The 27,975-nt window shown below is 38.9% G+C and overlaps 1 protein-coding gene across 1 annotated transcript; it reads left to right on the top strand.

Moving 5' to 3' along the window:
• Positions 1 to 27,975, top strand: rell1 (RELT like 1). The gene is made up of 8 exons (XM_078276161.1): positions 1 to 193; positions 10,060 to 10,281; positions 14,188 to 14,259; positions 18,386 to 18,440; positions 22,961 to 23,209; positions 24,715 to 24,847; positions 26,575 to 26,618; positions 26,697 to 27,975. The coding sequence occupies exons 1-7, from the start codon at positions 169 to 171 to the stop codon at positions 26,608 to 26,610; spliced, it is 792 nt and encodes a 263-aa protein (XP_078132287.1). The 5' UTR covers positions 1 to 168; the 3' UTR covers positions 26,611 to 26,618; positions 26,697 to 27,975.

Below are 27,975 nucleotides of genomic sequence, written 5' to 3'. Positions count from 1 at the left end.
GTTAATGTTTGTAAGAAGCGTAAGGCGCAGTCCCTCCCTTGGTTTAGTTTCACTCACCCATACGTATATTTATATCTATGAGTTTGACCGTTAAACCGCGGTTAAACAGTTCAACGGCCGCCTCTCCAAAACAACAACACCAGGCCTCCCGGTAACAACTGTCCGTCAATGGCTGATTCAACCGTCAATACATGTAAGTTTCCAAGCTTTTTCCCTTCTGTGCAAAGTTGTAACGTTAGCAGTGCTGCACAGTCGGAGTCGTTTATATTTTCTCATCTCCTTTAGAAAAGTTTGCTCTCATTTTAAAATAGTTGAGTTTATTAAATCATATTGGCCCGGTTGTTGATGCCAATCTTTTTGAAAAACTAACTAACGTTACTACACATTAGACATTACATACACATAACACACAAGTTACTGCGTTACAGTCCAAACTTCAAGATATCATGCAGCCCAAGTGACTTTATAGAAGGAAGGAAAAAAACATATTGATATACCATATATTGAAGATACCATAAAAGAAACTGACAAACTGCCATACAATGCCACTGTAAACATAGAAACAACAGACACATTATAAAGATGTTTAATGACTTAAACTTTACGGTATGTTTTTGTAGCTTCTTATAATGAAATGTTTCCCAAAGTATCTATGATTCAGTAATATTAAGGGAATTAAGCCCTACATCAAGTGTGCACTTATGGCTTTATATAAGGTATTTACATCTTTTTCAAGATTTTTGTCTAACGAATTGTCCAATTATCAAAGAGATGTTTGCTGCAGACTTCATTTCACCAGGCACCAGAGCTTACACTCTACGTTTCCTTCCTAAAAAAAACTGTTATTTCTCTGTACTAAACATGTAAAATCGAATTTGAAAAGCTCATTCATGACATCGTCCAGAGGACTAACTTAAACATAAATTGACCAAATGAACGTGTCACTAGTTGTAGTATCCATAAGGCTTATATAAACATATCAGTGAAGTTCAGTGATTTTCAGTGCAGCCACAGAATATAACATTTTAAGGTGGAACTGTAATATTTGAGTAATGTCATGTATTTAGTAACTGTACAGATATGGTATCTGTTTTAATAACATACTCTAAAGTACATACATGACAGGAACGAACTGCCTCGGTGTAATAATACTGGAGTAGGACAAATGTAAACAGCACACATGTGATCTTTGTCAATTCAGAAGTGTATATTTGAACATGCTGTTGGGTTAGTAATGAGTCTTTTATTGTCTTGTCAGGATAAAAGCCTCACAAGCGATAGATGTTTTACAGTACACAGTTGTTGGAGATTTTAGTAAGAGTCTGTGGCTATCTTGAAATACTGCTAGGAGGACTAATTATGTCAGAGAAGAGTACTGTACGTGTCTCTGCATCATGGAATACTCAAGGCAGCATTCTTTTTTAGTTCCATGTTACGCTTTGGTTTTCTTCATAACCTTTAAAATTCTGGGCCTGTTCCAATTTTCCACGGAGAGTCTACTGGAATCTGTGGCATGCAAAAAGCCGAGGCTGAATCATCATACTCATTCAATTAGACCTAGTCATCCAGTACGTTAGTTTGGTATTAATAATACGCTCATGCAACGTGTGTATGTGTGTGTTTACAGTACAAACATATTGTATAGCTCTCGGATTGTTTCAGGTGTCTTCCCCGCTTCACGGCTGCAGCATACATACCCTGAACACGCTACCAGTTGAGCCTGACACTCATTGGCAGGCTGAGGGACTTATTGTGGTCTCGGTCACTGGTTCACAACATGTAGGTTTTGAGAAATAATCATCAATAATGTGGTTATAATGACTAAGTGGGAAAAGGCAAATAATAGAACAGTTACAACAGTCTGGTAAGTTCAGAAAATGACACAACTTTACTGTAATGCAGCCTTTAAAACCAGGAAAAGACAACACTTAAGCCATATTACGATATCCAAAATCTAAGACGATATCTAGTCTCATATCACGATGTCGATATAATATCTAATATGCTTTATTTTTAGGGGTCACAAACCGAAAAAGGTTGGGAACCACAGGCCTCCTGGGACTTGTAGGCAGGTAGACCGTTAACTTGACATTTCTTAACATTCACTGTAAGACGACATTATTATTTTACATCTCCAAAACCTACTGGTAGCCTTGTGTTTGATCGAAACCACACAGGTATTCAGGTAACATCACCGAGCTGTGCCATTACTTGTATCAAGCTACGTTTTTCAAGTTGCCATCTGTTTCTTCTTGGTAATTAAGGTGCTGTTCTCGTCTTACATGTGTGGGGAGCTGAAACAGTTAGATGATTCAGTGATTGATTGAATGCTTGATTAGTCGTTGGACAAAAAATGAATAGGCATCATCAATGCTGATAATCGATTAATCATTCAAGTCATTTTACAACCAGAACTTGTGATGATTTGCTGCTGTTCTTTTTATGGGTGCACGATTCAGAAAATGTCACGATTCGATTTGATTTTCAGGCTCAAGATTCGATTCAAAATCAATTTTCGATTCAAAAACGATTCTTGATTAAATAAACAATTCACAGTACGTAAATGTAGTTACTTTTCCCATGGGATTGCAGTAGACATACAATAAAAAAAATAATAAATTAAAAAATATGAATCGATTTTGAATCGGTAGAGCTTGAATAATGGAAATAGTTTTTCACTATTTTATAACATTTTATAGACCAAACGTTCAATCGAATTGTTGAGAAAATAATTGGCTGATTAATCAATCATTTAAAAAGAATGTTAATTGCAGCCTGTAATTTAGACACCACAGCCCTATTTCCGGATTGTATTGCTTCCAAAAATGTATGCAGTAATTGTCTCTTTCCTCACGACAAACTAAAATGTTGTGCTCACTGATCAGTGTGCAGCGTGACAATGCAGTTTTGCAGTTTAGCAACCTTTCGCACAACAAGTGCATGCTTGCTAGGGCTGAGCTGGGCTGTATAAATGCAGACATTAATGTGAACGTTTATTTTGCAAAATGTAGGCTAGCTGTTTTGTTGTGCCATTACCAGCAAGCACAAGGGGAATATTTGGCATAATGTGCTGTGTGAGACCTTGTCATCTCTCCCAGTGTCAGAGCTGTATCTGCACATGAGACAGTGATTGAAAGAGATTTCATCTCCACTCGTGAACGAGCTCGCTTAGTGACTAAATGGATAAAGGACCGAGGGTTGGAAAGACACGACTGACTCGTGTAATCTAAAATGAGATATGGTTAGTTTAGGTCAGAGGGTCTTAGATTTGCTTTCCTAGCTGCACATGATTTCCTGAATATGAGGAAATGGGTAAGCCACAGATGGGCAGATCCTTTTAACACATTCATATTCCGTGCTAAACTGGAGGCCACAAACTCCTTCTATTGCGTTGTTGTGGTGAAATGAAAACCTTTTACTTTGTCACTTTCTCAACAGTTTTGATCGACAGCTATAAAGTATATTTACAGCTATTCAGTAACTTTTAATTGACTAATACTTGGGGCTATTATTGCTAGAAAAGAAAGATTTACCTCCTGGGGTGAATTCTCAGCGAATGATGGTCAGAAAAGTTGAATGGAGAAATAGACGTTGTAAAACAAGAAGGAGAGGTTATCGACTAGCCAAACGGTGGTCAATGAGCAGACGTCAAAACGGTTTCCATTTCCGCTCGCTCTCCTTCCCTAAATGAGTAAATGGAGAGTCATAATGCAATTACATCTGGTTGAGGATCAGATTACTGACTGGCTGTAGCTGAGAGGTCACGGATCAAAAAAAAGGGCAAAAGTCTTGCAGCCATTTCTTTTTTTCTTCTTTTTTTTGATATTTTAATTACAAACAAAACAAATACCAATACAACACACACAAGGACAGTACGTCAGAGGTACCAGAAAAAAAGGGCACATATATATATATATATATATATATATATATATATATATATATATATATACTGTATATACACACACATATATGCATGCACATACACATGTACATACATACACACATTTGCTGTGCTTATATATATATATATATATATATATATATATATATATATATATACAAACACATACACCTATACATACATACACGTATACTTAGGATGACATTGCATTACCTTAGCTTGGTCAGTCAAAACAAACAAAGAACTTAGCTAAATGACTCTTATTGATATCATATTTAATGAGTGTCCATGGTCCATCTAATCCATCATCCCTGCATAGTGTCTGTAAAGCAGAGGCTGCCCGTTCCATCATCAACAGTTCAGCCATTTCTGATTTCCTAATTTTGCTCAGACTATTATTATTTAATGCAACATTTGCCAAGAAGTGACTCACAAAGTTGGAAATAATCTGAAATAGGGCTGCACAATATACCTTTTTTTCTTTTATTATCGTCATCGTGATATCAACTGGCGCAATAAACACATCGCGAAAGGCTGCGACATATCACGAAAAACACTCTGATGGTTTTTTTGTGTTAGGTAAAAGAAAAAAATCATTGGAAAACTGAACTTAATAATGTAACTGTCATTCTTTTTTACGTGGTGCCTTTTATATTCAATTCAATGTTCAATTTGTGCTAGAAAAGAACGTTTGTTTTAAATTCAACAAGCAATTTGTTGTATTTTAGCAGAATAATGAAAGCAGCAGAAATGCAGAACTTAATACACTTTAATATCTGTTAATTTATAGCGATAGTCAACAATGTCATCGCATGTCGCTTATTTTCCTCATATTGTGCAGCTCTAATCTGAAAGCTAAATTGAAACAGTAAATATTATTTAGGGTAGGAAACACACGTCATGTGCTGTCTGGTGTCCCAAGGTCTTTTGCTGATCTCAGGAACATTAACGTCCTCTTTTTTTTTTGCCCTTTGGCATTGTGATGTGCTCATCAGCATTATCCACTGACATTGCTGGTAATGGGTGATTTTCATGTTCAAATCTTGGTGGTAGCAAGAGCAGGAGCAATGCAAAGTTTGAGATTTAAATATTCCAACCCACACAAGCAGTGTTCAAATGGACTTTTCCTTTACTAATAGCTAAAATAGTTCCCCATTAGTGCATCTGATATGTCGAAATAAAGTCATAGTATAGTATGTCGAAAAACAGTCCCTCCAGAAAAACGCAATTATGCGATCGCATAATTCAATGCATAATCAGCCAAAGTCCACATATTTATGCGGGGGCCGCATTTTTTCCAAATACGCCGCACTTTCGCCGCATAAATTGATGATTTCCGCGCAAAATATGCGGGGCTTGCATGATTTCATAATCCTCGCATTTTTGTTGCAAAAAAGTCACATACAGTATATCTTAGCAGAAAGTTGAAAAATATTGCGTTTACTTCACACAAGAGCAGCCATTTTCCCCTGTTGCCATGGGAACGTAATGAAGTGACGTAATTACGCGACGCGAACATCATCGAAAAGCTGCAAACCCCGCGATGAAGCCATCGCATTTTTTAAGAAAACATGCCACATAATCAAGGATTTTTGCTCGCAACAATCACAAAAAACTCCTTCTGGAAGGACTGGAAAAAAGTCATATTAAAGTATGTCGAAAAATTCATAGTATAGTATGTTGAAAAAAAGTCATATATATACATACATACATACATACATACAGTATGTTCAACAGAGAAGAGGCACAGGAAGTGAAAGAACAGCAAAGATAAAGGCGAACAATTCAATCACAAATCTACTTTTGTGTGTTTTTGCAGAGATTGATTTTACATCATTCTGTGAAAGAAGCTTTTGCAGCAGAGACGTCGCTAACCTTTAGGCAGACAGAAAACTGGAGGAAATTAAAGCAGCAGAACAATAATGCTGACCTATTCAGCCTGCGCTCAGCTCCTCAGGATGATGTCGACAGAAATACTTTTGCTCCTCTATCTAAAATCAAAATCCGGAGATTCGTTGGCTGTTGCAGCCTTGTGTGTGTAACACAGTATGTTGCTGAGAAAATATTTTTTCTCTCGCCTAGATTCACCTCTCATATTCTCAAAAAGTCGAAATAAACACGGTTGCTTTTCTTCTCCAGTTTATTTTTAGTGGACCTAACATCAACACCGCTATATTATTGATTAGTTGTTATTCAAATCGATTGGTTGATAGAACAGACACTTTTGATAATCGATTGATCGTTTTAAGAAAAATGATCAAGTTAAAATGCTAAAATATTTGGTTTCTGCTACTCAAATGTGAACATTTGCAGCCTTTCTTCGGTTTGATTATATTTTTTTCATTGAATAAGTGTAGATGTCACTTTGGGGGATGGGGATTTTTTTTGTTTGGTATTTTCTGAAATTTGATCGACTTCATGAAATTTAAAATAAAGTAGTGGACGGATTAATCGATAACAAAAATATAAGTTAGTTGCAGCCTTGCAGATTTGATTTTAACTTCTGGTTTTAGATCCATTTATGAGGTTCAGTACCCAGCCCTATTTATATTCTTACTGAACAGTTGCACAAAGTATCTAATTAAAGCTTACCAAAGCCCAAAGGTTGCTTATAAATATCAGAATGTACTGTATGAATCCACATGATTACTATATAAATCCACACCTGTGATGTGCATGTGTCTCAGATGTCTCTTTATTTTCTGGCTGTCCCTCTGATGATATTCACCATTCCCTTTTTCCCTTATGACTCAAATCTAAATCCTCCTCAAGGACCCTCAAATGGGTTGATTGTATTCAACCCATTTGCCAGTCTCCAGTTTTTTTCTCCCAATGCTTTTTAATACAATCCTCTAATTGGCCCGTGATTACTCATGAGTCATCTGGAGAGGCATGGGCCAGGCCAGCCTACTAGTGTACGTATAAGCACACGGCCACAGGATGGTCAGTGAGCAGACAATTGGTCTAAATCAATGTGTTCAGTCTGATGCATCAGGGAACTAGGACAATGGAAGAGCACAAATGTCTATATGCATCAGGAGGCACATGGTTAGGTATGCAGATACACGCCTACAGCATACGCACTGTGCTGTGGTACATTTCAAAATGGCATCGACATCTCATTTGATTCTGATATGATTTACGATTCAGTTCAAACTGTGACCTACAATTTCTGTCTTTGGGTGTCTCTCTCTCTCTGACTCTGTGTGTGTCCCTCTCTCTCTTCCTGTTGACTGCTCCCTGAGCTTTTCCTCACTTCTGATAAACTTAATACTCTTACAGCAAATAATGGGAGTCTTCTGGTGTGTCATGGCTGATTTTAAACCTGCCCACTGTAAAGGAAGCTGCTTATAAAATGTCAGTGAAAAAGACAAAAGGCCCAACGAAAAGAGGAAACCTGATGACTGCAAGAGAACTCTGGATTAACCGAACGAGTGAGAGCAATGTTTTTCTATTCTCCTACTCTTTTGTGTCGACGTATGACAGAGAAAGGGTTGGGCACATTGCAGAAAGACACGGACACACACGCACACACACACACACACACACACACACACACACACACACACACACACACACACACACACACTGATGCGAACAGGAAAACAAAAGGCCTCTTGTGTGTTGTGCTGGAATTCCTCACGTGGTGCGCCGACTGCAGGAGCCAGGAGATCCTTCGCCTTTAGCTGACCACAGGTCACTGTCTACCCCTTGACCTAAAACCTCATCAGTTTCCCATTTGTTACATTAAAGAAAAGCTATGAGCTGCAACAATTCCATTTCATTTGAAAGAAAACTAATTAGCAAGTATTTTGATATTGAACAATCATTTAATGGATTATTTTAAGCAAAAAAGTAAAATATTTGCTGTTAAGTGATTATTTTCTGCATTTGTAAACTAAATATTTTTGAACTGTGGACTGTTGGTTGGACAAAACAATCAATATGAAGACATTACTTTTGACTCTGAAGGTGGGATTGGCGTTTTCACCACTTTGTCACATATTATAGACAAATAATGAATCAGCTAAGCTCAGCACTCTTCTCAGTCATGTTGCACCCTGATGGGTCTAAAGTCCTGTGTGTAGGTGGGTGGACAGATGGGAGTGGGAGAGGGAAGCTAGAGCTACAGTTGTGTTCAAAATAATAGCAGTCCAACATCACTAACCTCATAAATCAAATTATTTGGTGGAAGTGATATTTCTACATGGCAAATCATTTACTAGTAAGTGTTGTAGAGTCATAGAAAACCAACAGACCCACCAGTCATGACATGCATGCTGCTCATTCTGTGTAATTGAATCTGTAATTGAAAGGGGCATGTTCAAAATAATAGCAGTGTTGTGTTCAATTAGTGAGGTTATTGATTCTGTGAAGAAACAAGTGTCAGTTATGGCCCATATTTAAGGAAGGAAGGAAGCAAATGTTGTGCATGCTGGTTATAGTGCATTTCACATTGAAATACTCAGCAAAATGGGTCGTTCCAGACATTACTCTGAGGAACAGCAGACTTGGATTAAAAAGTTGATTGGAGAGGGGAAAACATATAAAGAAGTGCAGAAAATTATAGGCTGCTCAGCCAAAATGATTTCATATGCCTTGAAATGGCATCCAAAGCCTGAACGACGTGGGAAAAAAACGGTCAACTACCATTCGAATGGATCGAAGAATAGCCAAAATGGCAAAGGCTCAACCAACGATCAGCTCCAGGAAAATCAAAGAAGACTTAAAGTTACCTCTGAGTAGTGTTACGATCAGAAGAAGGCTATGTGAAGCAAAGCTATACTGAATAGTTTGGAATTTGCCAAAGGACACATTGACTGGCCAAAGGAGAAATGGGGCAACATTCTGTGGACTGATGAGAGCAAAATTGTTCTTTTTGGGTCTAGGGGCCGCAGTGCCCCCATGCACTGAATTCAAGCTACAGTACACTGTGAAGACAGTAAAGCGTGGTGGTGCAAAAATCATGTTATGGGGATGTTTCTCATACTGTGGTGTTGGGCCTATTTATCGCGTACCAGGGATCATGGATCAGTTTCAATACATCAAAATACTTGAAGAGGTCATGTTGCCTTATACTGAAGAGGAAATGTCTTTGAAATGGATCTTTCAACAAGACAATGACCCAAAACACACCAGTAAGCGAGCAAAGTCTTGGTTCCAGATGAACAAGATTGATGTATGGAGTGACAGCCCAATCCCCAGACCTCAATCCCATAGAGAAAACTTATGAGGTGACATCAAAAAATGCTGTTTCTGAGGCAAAACCCAGTAATGCAGAGGATTTGCACTGGGCTGGAATACCTGAAAAACGTGCCTGTGAATGCCTTCACGGGTGCCAGAAGATGATCGACTCCATGCAACACAGATGTGAAGCAGTTCTCAGAAATAATGGTTATGCAACTAAATATTAGTACAGTGATTCAAAGTAAAGCAAACCCTTGAGACATTTTCCAGTTTATACAGTAAATGTTTGAGTTTGTAAAGAAAAATGCAAATACTGCTATTTATATTATTATATGCTACAGCCTAATATTCCTTTTTCTTCACTTTCTGTAAAGGTATAACACAAACTTGATCAATTTTGGTCATGTTTTGATTTGGAATTGAATGTGCAGTGTTCCAATGCATTGATGTTATGGAATTAAAAGCTATTCTACGGATTTTGAGCATTATTCACTCTTTAAAATCACACTGCTATTATTTTGAACACAACTGTATATATAGTGGTAAAGTGTATGGTCCTTGTGCTCTTTTTGCTGCTATAAGTTACTATAAAAACATTAAGATATGACCAACACGTAGAATGGGTGTTTATAATTTTTGGTTTTGCCTTTTCACTCACTCTGCCTCATAAGCTGTGAAATGGGGGACATCTTGCACCAGATCAAGCAGTTAGAGGGCAGAGAGAGCAGCAGACTTGATTGATCCAGGAAGGGAACATGAAATCTCTGTCATGTTGCAGCTGATAGCATTTAAATCCCCTCAGCTGCTCGGCCCCAAATGCACCCTCAGACTCACTGTGGATATCAGGTTGCCGTCAAAGGGCGTTATAATGACAATCCATAATTTTGTTCTGTGTGTTCTGTTGCAACAATATTTAGAATCTTTTTTTTTTTGTTGTTGTTTTTTTTTTATCTCTCTTCATCTTCCAGCTGGTCAGCCTACGGCTACTGGAGAAGGTGGAGGTGCAGCAGCAGCAAGCAACCCAGAGTACATCGCTTTCGTCCTGGTGCCTGTTTTCTTCCTTCTGGGCCTGTTGGGGGTGGTCATCTGCCACGTGTTGAAGAGGAAGGGCTACCGGTGCACCACTGAGGCCCATGATGGGGAGGAGGCAGAGTGTAAGGAGGAAGAAAAGGATCCTGAGCTGGGCGGAGGTGAGGCAATCTGAATTAAAGAGGGAGGGAGTTGAGGCAAACTCCAAAAACTCTTGGGTGTTTAAATAAATTGTGACGTTGCAGACTCGTAGAAATGTGTCACTGTCTGACACCATTATGATTAGCTTTATGTGTTTATCACATTAATGTGCTCATTGTTTAAGGAATCCATATACAGTGCACACCCAAGATTATTGCTCAACCAGGTTTATGTTAATCTAAGTAGATGGACAAGAAGTTAGAGAGGCGGTAATGGAGGGAAGTGAAAACAGAAAAGATGCTATAAATTGGAAGCATGCAGAATTTTAAGATGCAATACCATCATATACATACAGGTCATATACAGGTCATATACAGGTCAATATATTGATGTGTTTAAAGATTTCTTTTGGTTTTTGCAAAAATGTTTTATGTTTATTTGTTTCACACACATAAATACAAATCATATTGAAGAATTATGAAATGTAAGGGTGTGGAAGAAACCTGTCATGGCTTGTATAAATAACCACACCCGAAAGACATATCAAAGGTAAAATGTAGACATCCAAAATGACCAATACATTTTATTAAGTTAAAAAAGAGAAAGTTCTCTGCGTTTCTGCAGACCACAACAATCCGGTGCAACCAAGGCAGGACAAAAACGGTATAAAGTAACAAAAAATAGCCGGTGCAACACAGATGTCTTCTTACTTGACGGTTTTATTACTTAAGGTGCAAAACAGTGACTCACGTTTCGATGTAGAGTTACATCTTCATCAGAGTCCTCTGGACTCAGGACTCTGATGAAGATGTAACTCTACATCGAAACGTTAGTCACTGTTTTGTATTGTAATGTTAGTGTTCAAAAATATCCTATACAATAAGTGCAGAATTCTATTTAAGAAAAAGAAAACCAATGTAAGGCTGCTTGTTGAAGCATTTTCTCTTATCATGCCCAGTTGATCATCAAGCACTCCTAGTGACCAATCAAAACGCAACATTAAAGATTTCAGTCCTGCTTCATATGGCGATACCGCAGGTTACCGTGGTAACATCAAGTGCATTTTAATACTACAGGTCCCAGAATTCTAGAGGCAGCGAACGCTTCTCTGTCAGAAATGCAACAGAAGAACAATTGTTGCATGTGTTTACAGTGCAGCACAAACTCACGTTTGGAAAAAAAAGAAGAAAAAAAAAGGTCAATCAGTAATTATTGCAACCGCAATCTGATTCCTTTCTAGAGTTGGAAGTTTGCCACTCACTGGGGCTGCTCTGACTTGTTTCGTTACTCCCTGCGATATTTAAAATTGATCCAGGATAACAGCAGAAAATGACACCTTTTCTTTTCCACAGAACAATCGCGGTTTACTCAAATGATGGCTTCCGGTGGCTTCCTCCCAATAAAAGCCACCTATATGTCACCAGATGAATGCTTTACATGTGAGGCAGCAGCAGTAGGATGTTGAGTTTGCATTAGCAGTAATCTAGCTCTGATACAGCTGTGGAAGAGTACACGGTGAGACAGATGAAATTAAAAACAATATGCGAGATTACACGCTGCCTCGTTTCTTCTTTCCCCCTCGTGCTTGTGAAGGCAATTTGAATCCAGTGGAGGAATGGAGGCTGCTGCCACTAACAATGAAGACTACTATATAGAGACTGGGGAATTGCTGTATGTACATGCATCAAATGGCTAATGCAGAAAAAAATGCTGACCATAAATCCTTTAAAGATGGGATTTGATTCAATGAACATTTTAAGGATTACAACTTTTTCACCTTGTCTCCCTCTTTGCTTCACAACTGCAGCACATGAACTTAAAAAAGTCCAATCAAGTTAAACATGAACTGATAATCCATATCGGTCCAAATTCTCTCGCAGTCAGTCAGACTGCGATGCTGTCGCGTCTTAGCCAATGGAAAACTAAGAAGCATAGATTTTCTTTCTAAGTTGTTTTTCCAAATGAGTCATTGGTCTGCTGGAAGTTTTTCATTTTCCTGTCATGTGATGGTGAAATGAAGGTCAGCGATCATGCAGTACAATCACTCGATGCTCCCACCTGCCCTCTAGTACTTAACAGGCTTGTACTACATTTCGGAATCTAATGAGTTTGCTGTGTGCCAGGTAGTGTAGGTTATGGCCGCTCGATTATGGAAAGAAATCATAATCACGATTATTTTGGTCAATATTGATTGATTGACAGGATTATTTAACACGATTACTCATAGACGTTTGGAAAGTTGTTGCATTTATTGAACTTTAAAAGCAGTGAAACATATCAACAGTGAAAACACCTAGAACTGTGAAATTTCCCCTAGTACTTTTACCATTTGAAATGTTTTTTTTTTTCTCCATTCAGAACACAAGATAGAATAAGAGTTTACTTGCTAAACGTAATATGCAAAATAATCGTTTTTCTCGATTATTTTGTTTTTTGTGATTAATTGCACAGCCCTAGTGTAGGTGCAGACAGATGTTGATAAGAATATACTTGTGTGATCATGTGAATGGCTCCTTTCTTTGCGAGAAAAAAAAAGGTAACAAATTAGATATTGAATACACATTAGAACACGCTAAAAACAAATGTTTGTCAGAGTCAGCGCACCCGGTCCGAGGGCAATGACATGTCTCATGAACAACAGAAATGTCAGAGCTAGGTCTAGGACGAACCGTTAAATCTGTGTCTGTATTGCATATTCAAACCTTAATACCATTCCATAACAGACTGATGGATACTTCCAATGGCCAAAAATTCTGGAGAAACATTTAGTCAACTAAGTCCACTGTAGATTTAGTCGACTAAAATCTGCTAATATTTGGTCTACTAAAACTAGACTAAGACTAAAACTCTTATGATATTTAGTCGACTAAAAGATTTCAGATGACTAAAATAAGACTAAAACTAAATGGTGTATTATTCAAAAGACTAAGACTAAATCAGAATTTGCTGTCAAAATTAACACTGTTCCGTGCCAGCAGCACAATAGTTAGAAGTGCCTCAGCTATTTTCCCGTGTGTGTGTGTGTGTGTGTGTGTGTGTGTGTGTGTGTGTGTGTGTGTGTGTGTGTGTGTGTGTGTGTTGATCCAGAGTTCTTTGTGTGTTCTGTATGTTTATCAGAAGTGAGGAAAAGCTCAGGAAGCTGTAGGAAGTGCCTCACACGGGTGTGTGTGCCGAGTGGAAGGGGGCTCATGCGTACATTTTCTGTTTCTATTTAGTCAGTCAGAAGGAAAACAGTTAATGGTTGCACATGTATAGAGATATGATGATCACATGAGGGCAGAGGGGAGGTATGTTAACAAAATAAAATATCACAAAACTTGCCACCTATCGATATAATACATACATTGATAAGAATATCACAATTCTTTATATGGAAATTGCTGTTGTGTTTACAGCTTGTTGCGCTGCCCCCAAGTGGCAAAAACATGCCATGAATGCAAGTTAAAGACTTCAAAAAACAGACAATTTCATTTTATTTTTTATTTTTTTTTATACAGCCAACAGACATTATCTACTCTCATATCAATATATTGCCAATCTTGTATTTAAGGTATATTAGGCAAAGGAAATGCACCATCTGTCTATGTGTGGGTTTCCATTCTAAATAATGAATTGCATTCCTGCTTCAGTAAAGCCTATGGGAGTATTATCAAGTTGTAATATTAACAAGTGCTCTTGAATTCTGATTTCTGGGTATAATGTTTAGCTTGGCAATGTTAAAGGGGGCCCTCAGCTAATGCCTGAAGAGTGTTTTTCCTCCTAAAACACATTTAGTCACAATAGTCTTTAGGCTACTGAGTTTGTTTTACTGCACTCCCAAATATACAGTCTAAATATTTGTGATTTTCTTTTAACATGTCGCAATACTTATGATACACTTAGTAAGTATTTCTAATTGTGTGTATATTTTTCTGCTTATCTTCCAGACATGAATGACACCCTCAGTGAAAACAATGACACAGTCGGGCAGATTGTCCACTACATCATGAAAAATGAAGGTATGTGTCCAGACATACTCAACGACAAACACTAAATCAATTTCTTTTGCCACCTTTTAGAAACCTACGTGTCGATTGCACAATGCACTTGAGGTTCCCTTTTTGTTTTTCTCTCTCTTCCATGAAGTCATTATTACTCCATGAATGTTTGAATTTGGCAAGTTCATTGTCACACACTATTCAGGAAAGGTGTGTGTGTGTGTGTGAGTTTCTGTGCAGTTGCAGTGGTGTGAGTGTGTGACTGTGGAATGAGGATCTTAGTGGCTGTTCAACACCAAGACAATCTAGCTACTGCAGGAAATTAGTAATGAATGAATGTGGTTTAAACAACATTAACAGCGGTTACATCACTGTTGCCCAGTGAAGTCCCAGCAGTGTCGTAGCTGTTATTAAAATTCTAATTGCTTTATTCCTGTAAATTGAAGTGATTTCACTGAGCTGGAACATGAAGTTAAATTCATAATAAATCACAGCGCTCTCCTTACTCCAAGGAATTGCAGTTCTTTGTTCAGCTGAGTTTATACGTGGCAACAGGAGAGAGAAGGATCTGTGCTCGTATTGCGTTAGTTTGATTAGTACGAACACACACGCCTTTCCTGACAGTGTAGATTACAGCATTTCCCTCAGTGCTAATAAACCTCCCGCAGCAGTGGAGTTCTGCTGAAATCAGGTTAATAGCGGTTCATACTATTTGTAGGTCTGTAACTTTGGTTTAACATGTGCTTTGATATTTAAGTGAAATAGAGGAAGACTGTTTCACTTGAACAGTGTATTTGTTGCATTTTGCTTGGCACTTGGATAGCGTGCTGGTTCTGTGTTGAGTTCTATTCAATAGTTCTGATTGGGAAATGTCCATCATAACTACAGTCTCATAACAGGCCAGTTGAACACTTAATTGACTGACCTTCCATGTTCGAGATGAAGTGTTAAAACGAACTAGAGGAAAGAATTGTCTGAAGTGAAAGAGGGGGAGAGAGGAGTTAGAGTCTAAATGTGTTATGGCAGAAAAGAGCTTGGACTGGCCGTGGGTTTTTATGGCTGTGTGCACATTAAGAGCAGTAATTAGTTTTCAACAACATTCAATTTCTTCTAACATAACATAAATCGTAAAGAGGCAGGGAAAGAGACCGAAGTGTAAGGTGGGAAAAAGAAGGAGTATGAAGGAAAAGAAAAGGAGAGGGAGACAATTACACAGTAGAAGATTAGACTAGTCATTTTTATTGGATGCCACGCCAACTGTTTAGGATACAGTGTGTAATGCAACACCTGAAAATGTAGCTCTACATCTTCATTTTAGGAGGTACAAGGCCAGAAAAACATGGCTCAACTGCCTCAGTTTTAAACCAAACATGCAGACATACTGTAGATCTCTGCAGTTACACCCCTATACTCTCTCTAGGATCTATTCACCTAATATATAAACATCCACAAAATAGTCTAAATACACTGATGTAGTGGGACTTTTTAAGTGTTTATTGATGTGGTTGTCAAGCAGTTTAGCTCCTCTTGGTATATAAACAGAAAATAAATGACAATATATTATAACACAGTTGTAATTATATAAAATATGTCTTCAAAGAAAGATTAAGTGTTGACAGATACTGAACATTGTAAAGTAAACATATCAGCAGAAAATCTGAAAATATCAGCTTATAATTACATTATTATTTATAGATAATGGATGAAGTACAGTGCTAACACTATCAATTCATTAATTAAGATTTCACCCTTCCAAAAACACAAAAAAAATTAGAATTACTGCGGCTTCAGTTTACCATTTTAATGTCTTCTCACGTATTTCATTTATTTGAAATATTAATCATAGGGATCAATTTACTTTAAAAATTAGACATGTCAAGTTAATAGTGTTGGGCTAAAATGTTTTGAAATACAAGAACGAAGCAGACACAGCTTATCTGTGAGTATTGCTCTCTAAAGCTGCCGTCTAAACCCTCCTTCATATCTTCTCCAGATGACTAACAGACTGTATGACACATGAAGGCAGCATTGTCCTGTTTTGGTGTCTGGCCGTCATTGTCCTGTGTTGATTTTTCTTCCCACCACCAAGAAACCAAACTTTGAACTGACTTATCACTGTTTTCCTCATAACAATGTTTGCAGAGTTGGAGTTAGTTAACTGTGACTCATCCTCAATGTCACTCTGGAGATATGGTGTGGTTCTGTATCCCTAATATAAAAAATAGTCCATATTATTAGACAGTAAATGTCTGTTTAACCATTCAACTGTAATAATGTATGAATGCGTCTACTGGCTGCTCTAAAAACCTACGTTGTTATTTTTCATGGAAATAATTATCTGGAACACAGGAAGGGATTTCAACAAGCAGCAGTTTGTCTATAAATAGACAAGTCACTATGAGGAGCAGTAGTCATCTTTGTGGCTGAGCAAAAACTGCCATCTACAGATAATCTCAAAATAAAAGCGTCACAGTGCTGGCACAGTTATATTCTTTTTATTAGATGTCCATGTAGCATCACTACACTACGAACTGAAAAATAAAATCCACCTGAAGAATAAATTACCCGTCGCTTTTCTGTTGTGTGCTTGTAATTTACTCAATAATTCAAAATTTTTGAATGATAAAAAGGAAGATATATTGTGAGTTATTACTTAAAATGCTGTGTGCTGTGGCTTTTGACCACATTGCATTGTGTTTTAAAGGCTAAAGTAGCCCATTACTACTGAGAAACTGACACCACAACCCATTGGATTGAAAATGGTTTACATTTGCCTGCAGTCAGGCTTTATTGTAGCTGCATTGGTAACGTTTATCTACATTTGGCCAGGTATATGTAGGAATGAAAGAAATAACTAAATGGGTCCAGAAATATACAGCACATTACAAAGAGTTGTTCCTTTTTAAAAGATGTGTTTAAAGTGGCCATGAAACAGCCTCATTTTGACGAGCTGTGTATAGAAGGAAATGTGTTGGCGTATATTTTTGAAAAACAAATGAAAAAATGAGATACAAAACGATTACATGTTAAATTACCATAAATTTAAAGGCAACCTTTTTTCCCTTTTAAAACACCTCTCTATAACATTATATAACAATATGTATGTACCAAATAAACAAAAATAAAAGTTTTAGAAGGCATTACTTTGTAGTGGAACACTCAAACATTTTGGCTAATCTTCTTTATCAGAAACTGTGGGGGTGTGGTTTGATTTGATTGAAATATTTCTTAACTCTTGATTGGTGCACAGCAACACGCGATATCACCTTTTTTCAAGTGATCCTTGCCTACTTCAAACCAGTGAGAAAAGCAAGGAAAAAAAACAAACCTGACAAATCTGTCATGAAATAACCAAAATCCCAGTGCCACAGTCCTCAGAGGGTAGCCTTTTACAAATAAAAATGACCATCAAAGCAGTTGCGAGTTCATAATACTCATGGACTGAATTGAATATCTGTTTAGCTGTTATCCAGGATGTTGTTGTAAAAACCCTGCGGTGCCTGATGATGTGAGGATGATATGGGGAGACCAAGAGGACAGCGGTTTGAGTCAGACGTCTGCGCGCGTTCAAATGAAATCATAACATGAAATTCATTCCTGTCTCAGTACCGCGCTTAATACATCTCCCACCATTATCTGTGCAGGCAGTGTGCTTATGGGGAAGTCAGTGAATGCATCAGGGCCAGGCCTTAGGGAAATCTGTGTCTGGGAACAAATTATGCAAATCGATGCCTGAACTGTGTTGATGCGACTGGGAGAAGAAGTTGGTGGAGTTGTTGTTCATGTTTAAGAAAACCAAAACAACTGTACACCCCTAGGCCAAAATCCCGACCATTGTACAGATATTTGGGTTTTCAGAGCCATATTCTGGAGTTTGTTTGCTCCAACAAAAAAATTTTTTTTTCTGGTCTGGTACATTCTTTTGAGGTTGTTGTCTACAGTAATTGTGCTCAGTGAGTTCATGTGCGCCATTTTAATTGTGTTAAGGAATTAATCAGTTGTAACCATCTTTCAATAAGCGCTCTGCTTTTGAAGTCACTGGAGCGTTCTTCTCGCTAATTCCAACACTCCCTTTATCTCCCCCTCTCTCTGTTCCTTTCTTCTATCTGTATAAGTGTGTAACCTTCTCTCTTTCTCTCTCCCTCAGCAAACTCAGATGCCCTAAAAGCCATGGTTCGTGAAAACAGCATTGACTCTGATGGGTAAGCGTTCTCTCGTGTTGTTTTTACTAGCTGTGAAGTATTAACTATCTCAACCACCAGATGGCCCCATAGGCCTCTTTGGAAGCCTGTTGGTGTCAATGCTGAAGGGACTGAAATGAGAGTAGCCAGAGCAGGACATGAACACACAAGGTAATCGGGCCACATTTCTCTTCTGATACCTTTCCAGATTGGCAAGGTTTGATTGAGGGCGAGCAGCTGGGGACTCTTCATGAAATGCCACCATGCCCCATATTACTGTATTGTGGGATTATTTAAGCATATTGTGCACAGTTGTTGGCATGTTTTCTTTTTGGATTCTTAGCCAGAACACAGTGAGTGTGACTCCACGTAAAAAGGGAGTATTGGGCAAAGAAACTGTAGGTATCTTTATAGTAGAGGCCTTTCGAATACGGCAGCCTCAGAGGATTTATAATGCAAAAATCCCAAATTTTGTGCCGGTTCCAGCTTCTCAAATGTAATGATTTGATGCTTTCCCTTGTTTTATATCACTGTAAATGAATAATCTTTGGGTTTTGGACTGTTGGTCAGACAAAACAAGCAATTCGGATATATCTGCTCTGGGACATTGGGAATTTTTTTTTTTGACCAAAACATTAATTTAATATTTAAAAAAAGTAATCAAAAGATGAATCGATAATTAAAATAGTTTGACAGGCCTTTCAAGATTTTAATTTCTCGGCATGTTGAGGCTAACGTCTGTCCGGCTTTTTGGCTTGCATTTGGATTGGAGTGGATTTGGGGAAGTTTACACTCAAGCAACCCCAGCCAATTTGTTACCCAAGATCGCGTTATATTTGCCAAACACAATGGTTAGTCCTCACTCTAAAATACTTTATCTTATAACATTAAAAGTAAAACGTTCTTTTTAAAACTACGAAGAATATATCATAAATCTAACCTCTGTATGTAAGCTAAGCAGTCAAACAGAACAAACAGTCTGGTCCTACATACATATATTACATATATTATAAACTATGACTACCTAGTTCCACCCTGAGGAGATGGGACCTGTTGGCTTCAGCCTCAGTCTTACAGCACAGTGTTCTGTATATAGCTGACAAGTGCATATTCAAGATCTTTTTATGGGGTTTCTGATATAACACAACTCATGGATACACCAATAACTTAGCTAGCTACAGCTGATAAAAACTGCTAGTTACAGTTTCAGACTTTTCAAATTGTAACTAGCGACGATGATTGGCTAGAAATGATTAGCTCGTCTTGTCTACCTCTTTGTGAAATTAAGGACCCATTGTTTAAAAAATGACCATGAATTTCAATGGTAAATCTGCCCGTCATCATTTTTAAACTACCATGCGAGAACCGAAAGCTTGACGGGCATAGCAACAATGATTGAGCTGAACGGTCAGTAGCAAGGTTTTACTTGTTAGTTGCAGCCCTAGCCTGCATCTTTTTAATAGCATAAACATGGAATAGGTCTCAACATTGATTTCATTTCATTCACATTTTGACGGTCACATCTCAAATCAAAGGCTGCCTGCTTGTCACTTTGAAACAACCCTGCATCATAAGAACAGAACTGATGGTATGAGCAAGGATTAGACGTCTTCGCTTTGCTTTGCCGCTGAGATAAGAAGAGACGGAGTTAGGCTGATAGACAGATTGGAGGAGGAGAAGCCTGTGACAGAAGAGCAATGTGAGTAAATTGAGTTAGTGGAGTATGTTTTCCCCCTCGCTCTCTCCTCCTGTCATCTTCCTCGCCCTACTACATATTGTTCTGGGAGGAAAGGAGAGAGATGAAGAGAGGAGGGATGTTCTCCTTTGTCAGGAAGAATCAGTGTGGATAAATGGGAGGAGTGTTGCCTCTGCCAAGGATTAGCTATTGAGGTATTCTGCCTAGTCACATTGAGTGTCCTGGAAAAATCAGCAGAAATCTGTAATCGCACACATTTTGCATCACTTTCATGTGTTTCACTTCTTCATTCTCTCTCCAAATCTCTATCTACATATTCCCCCCCTTCCCCTGTTTTCTCCCCCTTTTCCCTGCACTTTTATGTTCACAATCGCTCTATGTAGTACTCCCTCTTTCTCTTGCTGTTACTCTTCATATCTTTCTTTCTTTCCCTGAGCCAAGTTGGGCAGTCTGCCAGTGGATCACTTAGAGATGGTGGAATAGGGCGGGGGTAATTTATTTGACACTTAATGGGGGAAGAGAGAGGCAGAAAGAGGGGGAGGAAAAAGGAGAGAGGGATGGAGAGAGACTACAAGAAGGAGAGTGACCAGGCATCGCTATCTGCCTCTCCAGATTTGGTACTTAACTTCCCCTTGCAGCAGTGCTGCTCCCCCCCCATCAGTACTCCGGCCTCCACCTGCGCACCTTCCCTCAGCCCCCTTTCGTCTCTGTTCACATCAGTTGATTTCTCCTTTTGCCATATTTTTCATTTTCCTCCTGTGGATCAAACTCCTGATTCATACCTCTGCTCATCAGGACTCCTCACACTGTACATGAGCATAACACACATTGCATTTCACATGCATATACTTGCACATTGTTTACACCAGTGGTTCCCAACCTGTGTGGCTTGTGAAACCTTAAAGCAGTGTGATGTCTGCTTGTGTATCCCCATCGCACAGGTTGCACATGTCTGCCAGTTGTTTCCAGTTCATCAGAAGACAGATTTTTCCTCCCTTGTTTTGTTTAACACTTTTTTTAAAAGGCCTGAAACAGCTACACATTTTCAGAAATTAATAAGGGGGAAAAAAGCAAAGATTAGAGAGAATAAAATCAAATAAAACATAATTTTGTGTTGCACAAATATGTTTTATTCTGCTTTCCTATCCTGTTTATAATCCAATTCAAACAGACCCCAAGGTTTTATTTCAGACATGGAGGCACTTTATATCTGACCTCTGGTGACATGAGAGTTCATTGACCTCAGCATTGCATTTTTCCAGTTTTTGCCCCATGACTCTCCATTATAATGATTAATATCTTTGCCAAAATTGTATTTTTGTTCTAATTAAGATGCAATATGCTGCCAGCTACCTCAGCCATGGCCCTGTAATATATGGTTCCCCTCAAAATCCTTGAAAGTTTGCGAACTTGAGGGGAAAGTCGATGCCTATTTGGAAAAGGTCTGTACCAGGTGGCAAATAAAAGCCCCTGCTCCTCTGGGTAGAACTTTCCAATGGTTCAGGAACTGTCGAGTGGCGTTTGCAGGGCTGAGCTTCGCTGATTAGTCAAGTGCAGACACCACAGCAACTACATTAAGGAAGTACTGCGTGCATGTGACCAGGATTGATATTAGGATGTGGTGTTGTTTTTGCTCCGGTAGCCCTCTATGTTGGCACCCCTGCTGCAAGCGGCCTCCTTCAAATGAATTAAGGCACTGCCGCTAACTTTGACGCAGTGCTAAAGCCAGTCTGAACGTGGCCTCATACTTGTGTGGCTGAATGAGAGCGAATCCCCGCATTCAGCCTCCAAAGTGTCACGAAAAACCTTCCCAGAAGAGTGGAGGCTGTTATAGCAGAACGTTAGGTGTTCAATAATCACATATGGGTGCAATGTTCAGCTATCCACATACTTGTGGCCATATATTGTAACTTAGCATCCCTCTTTTCCATGTCCAGTGTCTTACAGTAGGTGTTCATTGCTGTGGTGCCTCCTGAGACACATCAAAGAGACCTAACTCATTATGCTGTCTGTCCCTTGACACACATGCATCGTTCTACATACCGTATATATTATATGAGCATGTCAGTGAGTAGAAACACTGTTTATTCTGCCTTTTGTGTGTAAACAATGTGAAGAGCTGCTCTCCAGGGTCATAAAACACAAAACAGACGCCTAAGCTGGCCTCAATAAGTCGCTGTTAGCACACTTCTCAAATAATTGCTGTGTGAAAGTGGAGAAGTATGTGTTGTATCAGTTTTACTTCTTTCACAGCTAATTCCCTACTGATCACCTGATGCCTGCGCATACAGGAAATTGCCTCCATTATTACTTCAAACATAATCCTCATTCGGAGTGACCGAGCTTGTCAGTATTTGTTTAAAGATGAGATGTTAATGTGTCATTTCTGCAGGAAGCGCTGATGAGTTCAATGAGCTTGAATTATTTTCTGTAAAAATGAAAACGTTTTGGACTGAATGTAGGTCAGATTTTAGTATGTGAAAGGTCTCACTTCTCAAAGGCACACTTTTGACAGCTGACTTATAAAAAGCAAACATTACTATTTGTTTTATTTCATCTTTAAATGGTGAATGGTGCTGCAACATTCTGCGGACCTGTAAAATATTTCTAGGTTGATTTCTCTCTTTGTTGCATAATTATTGTTCAGGGGCTGATTTACATTATTTAGCTTGTGCTCTGCTAGTAATAGTAGGCCATAGTCAACCTTATCAAGTCAACCTTGATTACACACTCATATATTGTGCAGTTGAATACTGTAATGTATTTAATAATAAGTGTCATTACTGAAGCAAAATGTCCTCCAATCCTCCAACTTAAACACAAATTTCTGGTTCTCCGACTTTAGTCCTCCGGTCACCCCCACCTCTCCCGGCACCCCAACCCCTCCAATGACTCCCATATCGCCGGGTGCACCCCCAGGAGCCGCCAAGCACACCTGCAACCACCTGCACACCATCGGCGGCCTGGGTGGCCAGAAGAACATCTGCAACCGCTGCAGCCAGAAGAAATGGCCGCTGATGAGGAAGCCGTTGGCCCGTAAGGTGGAGCAGCGACGCAGCCTATTCGGAGAGGTCACGGTCCTGGCTGTGGGCAGGTGTGTGTGTGTGTGTGTGTGTGTGTGTGAGAAACAGTTTTTTTTTTTTTTTGCTGCTTTACGATGATTCTTTAATATTTCTTAGAATCAGTTTGCCCCAGAGGCATATTAGATATTAGTTCACACACAACATTAACAATCAAACATTAACCCTAAAAACATCCACACTTAATTACACCGACTAAGACTGCTGTGCACTTTGACACCAGAGCAGTGACCTGGAAAATGCACATGTGGACGGTTAAGGTGAACACTGGGAAAAAAAGCTGCTGCAGGGTTCAGACTGTTGTTTATGTGAAGATTCAGTAGTTAAGCTATGTTGTGGAGGCGCTGCTCCTTGGCAACAATGCCTGTTTAAAAAAAGGCTCAACAGGAGAAGTCCACGCCTTTAATGTGAAGCAGCAGGAATAGGATGTTCTGTTTGCATTAGCAGTAACTTAACACAGCTCTGACACGGTGTAAAGAGAGTGAACCGTAAACAGTGAGGCAGATATCAATGAGATAAAACTGCTGGATTACATACAGTACATGTATTTTCTCCCCGTGATTACCTCATACTCGTAAATGCAGTCTGAATCTAGCACTAAAAAGACAATTACTGAACATACATTGAATGGCTATTGCTTAAAAAAAATGGGTTTGATTCCATGAAAATCTTAAGGATTATAACTTTAAGAAAGCATTCTTTTTTGTGATGTGTAACTGGATGCTGAAGATGGAATTGGACCCTTTTCCAATGCTCTCCAGTGTCTGAAAGGTGGTTGAAGACACCACATTTTGATTTACACCCTGGCAGTATGCTACCATAATAACACTGTGTCTGAGATGTTTAAAGTAAAGAGAACATTTCTCAGTCCACTAGTGAACCCAGGAAAGTGTTGAGCCTTGTCCCCTCCGTGCAGCGAGCGCTCTCTTCATCAGTAATGTCCCGCTGCAAGCTGATTGGGATGCTGAGCGGTTGCTTTTCATTTGCACACCCAGATGAATGGCGGCGTACGCACAGGGTCAGCACGACCGGGATACGCATATTCATTTACTGATTTAATTAAAGCTTTGGTGTCTGTGTGTGTGTGTGTGTGTGTGTGTGTGTGTGTGTGTGTGTGTGTGTGTGTGTGTGTGTGTGTGTGCGCTCACAGGTGCTTTTGAGTGGGTGGGTGGGTGGATGAGGTGTAAAGTTTAGGTCACATGGAGTGTTTGTGTGTAATATCAGTGAGAAGCAGATGCCAGCTGTGGCACAAATTAGAATAGCTGATACCCACTGTTTTCTGTGGGTTATTTATATTGTTTTTGATATAAACATACTATTTACAAAGTGAACAAATCAACAGCAATGATGGTCAGCTAAGTTCTATTTTATTTTGACCTAGAAAAATTCACTCTGGGTTCCTTTTTTCCCACATAAGAGCAGGAGTTTGTTTTAATGAACCAACCCTGCAGTGTGCGAGACCTTGTTCCTCATTTGCCAGACTGCAAAACATTTAAAAACCTTTTCGTTTCGTTCTCAGGTTCCGGGTGACTAAGTGTGAAAAGCCAACCAGGGAGAGGCGGACCCTGCTAATAACCGACTCCAATGGGAGCGTTCCTGCATCTCCTACGGAGACGGGGCCTAAGAGTCGGACGACGTCTGAGTCCCAGCAGGTCTGTATCCTGGAAACTTCATCTGTGTCCTGCTCTCTTTGTCTCCCATCGGGCGTTTCCTAGCTACCACCCTGTGTATAAATAAGTGTTGCATATACAGCTCGTGGTGACATTTTGCCTTTTTATGCACTGGTTGAGAAATTGTTAAAAATTACAAATGTTACAGCTTTGATAATTAATAGCGCACAACATTTAGCAGTGTTTTTGATATATATTAAAACTGGGTTAGAGCTGCAACTAATAACTATTTTAATTATCTCTTAATCTCTGGATCATTTTCTTGATTAAACTTTCAATTGTTTGGTCTATATAATGTCAGAAATTAGTGAAAAATGCCTATTACAATATTCTAAAGCCCAATGTGACTTCTTTAAATGTCTTGTTTTGTCCGACACACACTCCAAAACCCTAAACTATTCAGTTCACTATCACCTAAGCAGCTGAAACTATGACATGTTTATTTTATTTTCCTGAAAAATGGCTTAAACGGATAATTGAGTAATAAAAACATAATCACAATAGTAGCCCATTCGCTTTCTGTCGATCGATTAATTAAGTCATCACAAACTCACTAAAATGTCATCAGTGGTGACAGTGATGGAGTACATTCACACACCTGTTTAGAAAGCAGAAGTTAAGTCAACTTTATTGCATAGACTCCTAATATCACAATAATAAAACAAAAAGAAAAACTAATTTACAATTAAGAGATATGAACACAACGAGCTCTTTATTGTATTGGGTAAAGTTAATGTGATTCTAGCAAAATTAGCATCGTAAAGAGCCACTGAAAAATCCAGCCGCAACAACAAAGAGCCTCCAGCTCTGCTGTTTTCTGTTTACATCACAGGAACTCTGGTTATCAAATTGCAACGCTCCAGGTGAACCGCCTCCGCTCGTCTCTCCTCAGTGTTCAATTTACTGTTTGCAAGAGTGTGCAGAACTGCACAGTTTTTTCATAAAAACATTTTTAGACATTTTCTTAACTTTTTGAAACATCACATGCACAAAATGTTTATTATTATTTTTTATGACATGTTTAAGCTCTGAAAACGTGGTTACATTTAGCAATCAAGGAAACATTAAGCTGTGGAGCTTTGTTGTTTGTGTAGCAGTCGGGTTTGGTTTGTAAGAAAAAAGACTGAGATGGCAGCTTAGTCGTTTGGTAAGTTCTGCATCTTCTGTACACAACACCAGTAATCCTGCATGTGTGTCACATGTTAGACACATTTAACATGATGGTCGTGATGCATTGCAATGTACACATAAGTTGGAAAAGGATGTTGGTGTATGGGCTTACACTCATACGTACTTACTGTAAGACATGATGTGTGGTAGTAGAAATCACCCTGTGTTCTATCATAGTTTTGTTTTCTACGGATTCTGAAATTCAGGCTTGGTAATATGAGAGATTAGAGTCTGTTTAGATTCACCAGCCTTGACTTAATCCATGTCATAACCAAATTTGTTTTCGGGTGGAGAAACATTACAGTCATGGTTCATAGATAATACAAATGCACAAAGAAGCACATTTAACATCCGTGTTTGTTTGTTTTCATACGTTTAGCTCTCATATCGACTTTCAGTTTTCCCGTACTGACTGTGTGAGAAAGGAAAGAAATGCGTTCAGACCAAGAAAATACACAAACCTGATGGCAGAACACTCCTAATCTGAAGATTATGAATGATTATTTTCCGTATTAAATCAAGATCATTTCCTTGTACAGGAGCAGACAGACAACTTGGACAAAGAGAAACGATAGAAATCCAGGTAACGTGTCACGTTTTCATCAGCTACATGTGTGCGTTCCATTTCTGTGTCCTAACGCTTCTTTCCCCCGTTCTACAGCTTTTCCAAAGAGAGGAGGAAATCAACATCTGGCCACTTTCCAAAAAACCCAAACAAGTACATTAAAACATCAGCGCTGGAGGAGCGAAGTGGGCCAGGGAGTCATCCCCTCCTCATTCCTGCTCCACGGGAAGCCAAAGTGCTGCTGATGATGAGGACGACGGTGGCGAGAGTGACATACTGAGTCACGCCAGTCAGTTATTTTACAAGCAGAAAGAAGAAATTTGTGTCTATTTGTGACACACGCCATTTCCTCTGAAAATGTCACAATTGTGCCTTGCTTAAGGACCTTTAAGCAAAGCAGCTGCTTAATGCCAAGGAAGCCTGAACCACGGCTTTCCCGATGAACTATGGTCTAGTTACTCAATATGCCGACGATGTGTGTACATATGTTTTTGTATGTGGAGGCTAGGAAAAGTCATCAGTTAATTGATAAAACTACACCACAGAAACAGATACAGCCAGTCTGAGATTAAGTTGTGGGGTTGTCATTCTCAAACAGGAATGAGGAACAAGCTGATAATAGTGGTCAAAGAACCAGGAAGTAGATTGGAGCATTAGCAGATGTGATAAGAGAAGCCATATCCTGTAATGACGTGAACGTGATGTCAGAGGGTGCCTTTTTATTATCTTCCAATCTGACCTCTAATAAAGAAGAGAGTGCAGTATTTTGGGTCAAACTACAAATTGCCTTTAGCATTTAAACATGGTTCTCACTCAGTGTTTTTTCTTAAAGTGACAGTTTTATTTTGACAATAACAGAAAACAATAAGCCCTCATCCTCAGGCAGTTCCATCTGCTCCAACCCTTCAAGGTGCCAGATTTTCCATTCGTAATTTCCCATGTGTCAGATAGACATTACTAAATTGTTAAACCTTATTGTTTTTTGACATATTATCAGCTTATAAGGTTTGGCAAAAGGTTGCCTGTTTAAACATCCAGCAGACATTGAGCAACATTAGCAGTTACGTGGAGTTTCTGTCCACCTGATGAACTCTTCTTTTACCTTTGTTTTGTTCTCCCTTTTAAAGCAAGATCACTCTTTTTTTCAAATGTGTCTCCTGTAAGTCCTTTAGCTTTATGGAGGTGCGGTACTAAATCACTGCAGTAGCCCTCATAAAGTAAGACATAATTATCCAAATATGTATTTTCCCCAATCTTTGTGATCAAAACGTATCATTTTAGGCAGGTTTCTTCCAACTTTGTGAATGTCATTTCATTGTACCTCATGTTTAAAATAAATAAATAAAAAAAGGCATACATATACCTGTTATTCATA

Source organism: Sander vitreus, chromosome 19 (assembly GCF_031162955.1).
Source record: "Sander vitreus isolate 19-12246 chromosome 19, sanVit1, whole genome shotgun sequence".
NCBI classification, from domain to species: Eukaryota; Metazoa; Chordata; class Actinopteri; order Perciformes; family Percidae; genus Sander; species Sander vitreus.
Note: the sequence above shows the minus strand (reverse complement) of the source record. Positions and strands in the feature narration are given on the sequence as shown.